Source organism: Carassius auratus, chromosome 45 (genome assembly GCF_003368295.1).
Source record: "Carassius auratus strain Wakin chromosome 45, ASM336829v1, whole genome shotgun sequence".
In the NCBI taxonomy this organism is placed as follows: domain Eukaryota; kingdom Metazoa; phylum Chordata; class Actinopteri; order Cypriniformes; family Cyprinidae; genus Carassius; species Carassius auratus.
The window spans coordinates 8,062,907-8,071,796 of record NC_039287.1 but is presented as its reverse complement, the minus strand read 5'-3'; the positions used below and the strand labels follow the sequence as shown (position 1 = coordinate 8,071,796).

The following is an 8,890-nucleotide window of genomic DNA, read 5'->3' as shown; positions in this document are numbered from 1 at the left end:
TGGTCAACATGGGGTTGGGAGCTAACTTGGGAAGTTGGACAAGCTCTGGAAGCTCATCTACTTGTGGCAAATCCACTGCAGCTGCTAGAACCTTTTCTGAGGACCGTATTTCTTTAATCTTGCTATATAAACTTTTTCTTTCATCCTGCAGTGCTCGGCACAGAGTCTCCAGACGGTCGATTTTCAAAGTGAAGAGTTCAAACTCTTTGGCCTTTTCTGATCTCTGTTGGAGTAGAGTTAAACAGTAAATAAGTGAAACGCTAATGATAATCAAATACTGACAAGTCATTTACATCATTACATTACATTACCTCATCAATCATTTCAACAAGAGCTTTATTGCAGCTTTCAAACCGTGTCTTCCATATGTCCGACTCCTTTTCCAGCTTTTTCATCTTCTTTGTCATCTGTTCAAATAAAAATGTGATCAGCATAAGACTTATATGCTTTAAAATAGACAAAGGCATTTTAAATTGTTCACTTCAAAAAAAAAAAAAAGGGGGAAAAAATCCTATACTTAAAGGTATCGGTTGTAGGACCTGCCACGAGAGGGCGCACTATCAAAACAATAACAATCGCGTGGTTTGATGACGCTAAGAAAGAGCGTGGAATGATAGGATTTGTTGTCTTCTACTCAATCGCTGATGGCCATCAATCAGACGAAAAGATAAATCATGGACTTAATGCAAGTTCAACGATTTGCGTGAGTAGATTATATACAAAGTCAATGCAAAGACGCGATCAGACTATAGATCAGACGAGTCCTCGCGCGGGTCTAGAGACGCGATGCCCCGTGATTGGCACCCCATAATTCTAATCTAGTTGATTGTTATAATAGCATACGTTTTCTGTAAAGATACGAATCAAAACAACTCACCTGTCGAGTTAAACACAAGCGAGATCGACATCTCTTTCTAGTTGAAGTTTGTCGCGAAGCTACTTCCGCAATGTCCACGACACTGTTGTCATGTGGTTTCTATGTCAGTAAAGGCGGTAACAATGGGGAACTAACGTCATTGACAGGCGACTGCACTGCCCCGTGACACTGTTTAGAATGGGGATTTTCTCATGATTTACAAGTAGTTGAAAACATTAGAGCTATTGTCAGTAATCAGCCGGACAAAATATATAACTCTAGCCTAGTGGTTTTTGGATATTACTGCAAAAAACTTTCAAATTGTACCTTTAACAAAAGTATTTTGTCTTATTTTACAGTTAAACAGAGATTAAGACTTGTTTTCAGAGATTGTAGCATTAATACAAGTGTATCTTGCTGCATCATCAAGCAGAGTTAAAATAAAGTGAAAGTAAGTAAATTAAAGCAAGTAAATTTATCATTTAGATATTTTCACTGAAATACAAGTATAAACGAATCATTCCTACTTTTTTCCTATCAACTTTTGACTCTAAAAGTGTGCATAACACAACAAACCTTGTCCATCTCCTGTTTGAAAGTGATGTAAATTTCGTTGCTTTTTGCTAGTGTGTTCTGGAACTCATCAAACTTCTGGAGTACAACGCCAGCTGAAAGAAGAAAATTAGTGTTAGCATCCACAAAATCACTGTATATCAATACCTTGGAGTACAGTAAGAGAAACACACACAATGACAATGACATTTCATACTTATCAGCTTGGCCTTCCGTTTACATTTTTCTTATATTGTTTTTCATATATCATATATATCATATATCATATATTTCATATATCATATATCATATATCTTATTTTGGAAAAAGCAAAAAAAAAAAAAAAAGTTGTTCTTTCTTATGAATGTATGTATTTATTCCCTTATGAATAAACATAAGCACGAATACATTAATGAATGGATAAATAAATATTACTTTTATTCATTCATACATCCATTAATTTACTTATTCATTCTTCTGTTTACATTATGGACCTGATGGAAAGATGAAAGAGTTAATCGCTGATATTGCAGCTGCACTTTACACAATCCATCTGCAATTAGTCAAGGCAAATGTTCCAGTCAAAAAACACAAAGCTTTAAATAAATGAACACTTTCTGCAATGACTCAGTATGTAATGTGAAAGGCATCACTTATTATTTATGATAGCAGCAATGAAACGCATCCAGGTCGTATTTACTGTTGAGCACTTGTGATGCTTGTGAACTATAATAATACACTGAAATGATATATCTCCGTCTGTGTTGCCATAATAGAGCCGTGAAAGACAGGAGGCCTTCATACAGCTATCAACATAACTCAAATTCATAACTTTGGTGATTCAGAGACAGTGAGATTGCATTCATTTCCTTAACCTGCTAACAGTCACCCCGTCCCGTATACGGGACACCTACGTTGACTATACTATATTACAATCAAATCTAATCTAATCTTGACCAACTATATATCGTTGGAAAGGTCTAAGACTCCCAAAAATATATTTTACCAATATTTTTTGTAAAAAATTATGTAGGAAAAGTAATAGATTCATTTATGACAAGAGTGCACCCTCAGAAATCTACATTACAAAAGGAGTTTTGACCTTTTTTTTAAAAATAAGACTTCCTCGTTGCCTTTTTCCTCTATAACATTTTAGAAATCATCAGAAGTTATATATCACTTGAAAACATAAAATCTCAAAATTCATCCTTCAAAACCCATTTTAAAATCAGACATTGTATTACCATGTAAATGGTACATCAAAATCATGTCACAAAATGTTTTCAGTCATGAATTAAAAAAATGTGGGTTTGTATCATGCACATTCAAGTCTATCTTCAAAAACGTGAGTGACAGTTATCAGGTTAAAGAATTAACCAGTATCTACATGATTTCTCTGCTCTAAGACCAAATAATATTTCTCGATATGCACCAGTTTTATGATGTTTTGTGCCCTTTTGGTTGCTGGAAAACCTCAGACTTTATTTATTGTAAACGATTTCTCCTTTTGTGTTCCACTGAAGAAAAAAAGTCATACATCTTTAGGACGACATGAGGGTGACTAAATGAATTGAACAGAAAAATGAACAGAGTTTTCATTTTTGGATAAACTATCTCTTGAGGCACTTAAAAAAGTACTTTATTATGGTCTACACAGGAATGTGAAGCTCTCATTATATCTATACCGGTATATATTTTTTATAAACATCCGTCTATAATTTATCTATATCCATCTCAACTGAAATGAATCCAGACAGAGCATTAAGTGCTCCTAATGGCTATGAATCACCATTATAAATGAATTGCCTTTTAAAGATTGATTGGTTTATGTGGTTTGTCACACAGCTCAGTGAGAGAAACACCACAGCTAGAGAGGAGAGAGTGTTGGATTGTGGGTAATGCCACAGCGATAGATATTCACCTGGGCCTGCATGACAGTGTGCTGCTCTTTCAGCTCTTTAGCCTGTAGTTTCCACTCTGCAGCCTGAGTGAGTAACTGGTTAAACACAAGACACACACACAAACAGGTGAGAGAGGCCGAGAACTTGGCATTACCTGTTTCTTCATCTGTAACTCCTGCTCCTTCATAGCGCAGCATTTCTTTGTTTTTTCAATAGCCTCTTTAAGCAACTAACAACATAAATGGTGAGATGTTAACATGTGCCAGTTCTTGAGACTCACTGAAACGTTTTTATAAACAGGGTCTAAAATTTACTTTTTGCCTCGTGTGAGAAAATGTAATTTATTGTTAGATTCTATATAATATTTATACTTCTTTCTTTTTATTATTATTATTTATTTATTTATTCTTATATGGATATTTTGTCACTTGAGATGAGCAAGTGACTTTATATCATAAAAGTATTGTAATTTTGTTCTTTGCATTCTTGTTTCAGTACCTTTATGTGAGGTTTATTTTACATATGTTTTCCTACATGGAATTATAGAGACCAAACGAAGATCCAAGAAACATTTTTTATGGGAAATTTTCCACTGAGAAGACTTGCAATTCACTCACCAGATGTTTTCTTTAGCTGACAGCGTTATTTGAATGCATTCATCAGGAAAGGTCACATTATCATTCATACATATCAGTTTAATATATTATGTTGCAGTTCCTTTTACAAGCTAGTTTTTAATTGCATTTTGGCACTTTGTTTTAGACCCTGCTTGTAAAGAAAATCATTGTAAGCACATGCAAATGAATTTGCCTGCCCTTCGTTTTGCTTGAGGCAAATCTGAAGAGCCAGGATAGGAGATCTGTGTGTCTTACATATTCCTTCTCCCTTTTGTGCTTCTCTTCAGCTTGACTGAGGAGCATGTTGGCTTCTTCCAGCTTGGCATCAGACAGCTTCTGCTGTAGATCTCTGTGTTTGAAGATCTTCTCTAAAGTCTGCATAAAAATACAGAATATTAATTTAGACGCAATGGGGTCATAGCTGATTTAATCTAATTCCATTCCATTGTCCAAACCACTTGTCCTAGTTAGGGTCGCAGGGATGCCGGATTTTATTTCCTTTTATTTTTGTAGTTTCCCTTTCCAGCTCTTGTAATTTCTAGGAACAACATTTAAGGCAGTGCATTTCAACATTGAGATTTTGGGTTTGCCTCTATCCTGATACACCACACAGTGTGATGATTAACAAGCAGAACTGGTTCCAGGATCAACATCATTTCTTGTTCTTGGAACAGCTTTCGTATCAATTCTTTTACACCTAAAATCAGGGTGGTGATTGGTCAATAGGGATGTTGTTCCAGGAACATGTTCTAGTATAAATAACATTAAGCACCCGCTCATGAGATGTGTGTCTCTATCGCAGCCAGCAGAGGGCAGCAGAGACACGCTGCACAATTTATTCGAGTTAGTTCAATTCTCCTTGTCGAATTTAGCCCACAACACAGCTGTGTGCGAGCAGCCTCTGTGGTACCCATCAGCATGACAGATTGAGTTTAACTTCCCCACACATCAGGCTTGTCATTCCATCGGTCGATCCTCATGTGATTAGATACAGAATACTGAGTGTTTTACAAGGTGCTATATTCACTGTCAAACCAGGCGTGAATCCCTGAGTCAAAGTAAAAAAATACCAGTATCTACTGTGCATATAGCAGGATTAGAAAGTGTGAGTGTGTAGTTTCCTCCACCTAGTGTTGTGAAATTACAGCTCTGACAGGCTCCAGCTGTAAAACACGCATATGTTTTTTTATGCACAGTGACTGTAAAAATTGCTCATGTAAATTATGAATAATTTTGTAAAGTTTTTGAAAATCTCTTAGGCTCTCTAAGGCTGCACTTGAACAAAAATACTCAAATAGAAAAAAAATGTAATAATATTTTACAAAATTACAGTTTTTACTGTATTTTTGATCAAATAAATGGCAGCCTCGGTGAGCATAAGAGGCTTCATATGACATAAAAAAAGCAATTGTTCTGAATTTTTTTGACTGTAATGTAATTGCAGAGTTTGAAATAAGTTCGGAACCCCAGTAATGACTCATTCAGCTTTTCAGATGGACCAGAACAAAAAATCAAATCGTATCACACACTTACTCTAATCTCAACTGTGCCTCGGGGTGCAGCTTTAAATGGATTTGTGACTGAATCGCTTTGACAGATGTGTTAGATGTTGGGGTGTTTGAAAAATACTCAATTAATTTTGCTGGCTTTCGTTACACAGGTCTTCAATCTGCTTCACACTGTAAGCACATATTTATTTTAGGGCCCATATTAACAGGTACAGTCTTCACACTGCCCACATAGACAGCACAGTGCTGTGTAGCTGAAAATAGAGTTTTGTTATGCAGCAGAGGGACTGTGAAAGGTGGGCCTGCTGTATCTCTGCTTATGTGTGGATTTAATGCATTTCAAATGGTATGTGTACAGATATGTCTTGTATGTTGTTTTCGGTCTGTACCTGTTCTCTCCGCTCATACTGCTCTATGATGGTCTTGAGTTTGCTGGCCAGCTCACTGTTCTCTTGGCACAGCTTGTTGTTGCGGTTACTGTGCTGCTCGATCTGATTCTGAATGTCCACCAGCGTGCTCTGGAAATGATCGGTGATCTCCTTCCGCTTCATTTCATCCTCCCGCAGCCTTTGCAGACTCTCCTCCTGCAGGGAAAAAGAGAGAAGGAAATGAGTGGGAAATCTGGGAATGTGCAGCCTTAAGTGATGAAAGCAATCTAGATCTAGTATTAGGTCAGGGTGTGAGACTAGACGGTAAGTCAAATAATGTATTGTATTTGATAGCATTCTGTATAGAAGAAACTATATATTAAATGTTTGTGGAATAAAATGGCCAGCTCTTACTTCAGCTTATTTCATAGTTTGGATTTTATATATTCTAAATACAGACAGTTATATACAATTTTGAATTTGACATCTGGATTGATCACAAGTGTTATGCTTCATTCGTAACTACATATTTCATTCCAGTCATGCTAACACTAAATGTCACTATTTAAATAAAATATTTGTTAATTAAAATAAATCTCAAATAATATAAATATTAGATGAAAAGCCTAAACTTAAAATCACTTAAACGAAAATGAGAAATGTTGCATCGTCAACTAACTTAAATAAGTTTTAGTACTAAAATAAACGAATATAAAATGCATAAAAAAACATAAAAATAAAAAATAGAATATTATATATATATATATATATATATATATATATATATATATATATATATATATATATATATATATATTTATAGTGGTGGAAATTACTATTAAAAATAATCTTAATATGTTACAAATGAATAAAAAAATTACAATTTAATTTCTTATTGTGTGAAAATTATTGAAAAATGCACAATGGTTTGTTTTTTGACTTATTTTAGATTGTCATCATTCTAAAACATATATGATATATTAAATATAATATTATAAAATGCTCATGATGGACTTTTGTATTTTCGTATTAACACAGATTGGAAGTCTGTGTCTGGTATAAACTATATAAAAAAGATATATTTAAAAGATAAAATATATAAAAAGGCATTTGAGAAGTAACACAGTTTACAAAAGAGTTGTAACCTTTATTTAAAAAAAAAGAAAAGAAACATAAACATTATTATTTTTAATAAAAGTAGTATGTCACAAAAGTAGTAATGGACAACCTTTTGGAAGGGGCTTTTATTGTGAATAGTGAAATAGAGAGGGAATGGACATGTTATAGGCCAGACTTGAACCTGAGTGGCCCACATGAGCACCATAGTGCTAACCGCTACTTTAACTGCACTATTTTTCTACCTTACAAGGTCTGGAAGTGGTGAAGGCTAGCTAATGATCATATTAATCAAATGATGCAAATGACATATTAAGCTACATGAGATCTATGTGGCACTATCCTTTTTTAGTATCTGGGATTGGACGTGTGAATATGAAACAGGCCTGCCATCCAATGTGTGCGCTTTTGTAAACATCAGCTCCTGTTTCAGAAGCACCAGCTTCCTGACTCAGCGATTCGTAAGGAATCCACACATGGAGTGTTCCTCTCCAGGGCTGAATCTGTTTGCCTGCCTGTGTTTACACATGACATGAGTCTCAAGCTTCCACCTGGGAAAGCTGAAGCTGTATTACTACACAAGCTCATCAGGGAGGTGAATCGCTCACATAACCGCGAAGGAAATGACCCCAGATTAAATCTAATTTATGGTCCTCATAGCTGAGAGTCGCACCTACACACAGGGCTTAGATGTTCTGCTATGACCCACTCATTAATGGCTTCCATAATACTTGAATAAAATTGACTGGGGAGTGAACAAGGTCAAAGCCAGCCTCTAGGGAAGGATAGCATCAGCTTCCAAAGGCATGCAGAGTTTATATTAGAGCAAGAGTTTAATATCTTCAATGCCCGGAGGACAAAAAACAATGCAAACGTGATTAGAAAGCTCCTCTGAGTCACCTTACAGACCACAAAAACTGAAAAAAGTTTGTGTGTGTGGATGCTGGGACAGAAACCACTACCTTTTCTCACAAAGTCCTCCGTGCACCTGTTCGTTGAGCAGTACAAATGTACTGAAATCAGTTGCTGAACTGCAAACAGAAAATGGCTCCAGGTGCTTTGCGCAAGATTCATAACATCTTTCATATTATGTACACGTTCACCAAATGGAGGTAATATTGTTTCTTGGAAGGCAATATAATTGTTTGGCAGAGTGAAAGAAATGAGTGGACTGCTATATCCGACAACTGGAAACATTTCAAGTGCTGAATAACAGTTTTGTAAAATGACAAATATGGCATCTCAGTTGAGAGAGGCATTCACAAATTAGGTTGCAATTTTTAATATTCAGAACTGTTTACATGAATCAAAAACATACAGTGCGACCAGTTAAGTCTGATTCCCAAGCTCTTATGAACTGGATCTTTTAAAGAATTAAAAAAATATAGATTCCCTTGTTAATGACTCTTATGAGTCTGTTCTTTTTATTGAATCGTGTGAATGCTAAACATAGTGATGGGAGAAACAAAGCTTTTTGAAACCCTGAATTATTTGTCTTTGCAAAACGATTCACTGTTTGGCTGCTCTCAAACACCACAGGATGGTGGCACCTGCAGGTCAAAAACTTGTAATTGCAATGTATAATGACACCTTTTACAAATCACTTTGTTTTCAGGAAGAGTACCTAAATATAACCAAATAATTAAACATTATTAAATATGATGTTCTGTCAAATTTGTGTTTTTTATTTATTAATGTGTAATGCATGTGTGTTAAAGTTTGGCAAACTGGTACCAATTAAATTTTGTTCTCCCGTTTGTATTACACATGCATATTAAAATTCATTACATTTATTAAAAATGAACCTATATTATAAAACTTACCCAAAATCTGTTAAAACTAACCCTCATTTTTCGGTTCACACTCGAACCATAGGAATTTCAAAATGTTTTGAAACCAAGGCTTGAAGTTGGGGTAGATTTTTTTATATAACCTTATAATTTGTAATGAGAGTGGTAAAACTGTAAAAATA

General features: G+C 35.2%; 1 protein-coding gene across 1 annotated transcript in view; it reads right to left on the bottom strand.

The window, feature by feature from the left end:
• The window catches only part of LOC113062689 (beta-taxilin-like), a 20,147-nt gene that overhangs the window by 1,171 nt on the left and 10,086 nt on the right, over nucleotides 1–8,890 (bottom strand). The window contains 7 exon segments of the mRNA XM_026232667.1: nucleotides 6–223; nucleotides 312–407; nucleotides 1,433–1,512; nucleotides 1,515–1,524; nucleotides 3,464–3,538; nucleotides 4,182–4,301; nucleotides 5,824–6,018. Of these exon segments, the coding sequence (XP_026088452.1) occupies nucleotides 6–223; nucleotides 312–407; nucleotides 1,433–1,512; nucleotides 1,515–1,524; nucleotides 3,464–3,538; nucleotides 4,182–4,301; nucleotides 5,824–6,018 (794 nt within the window).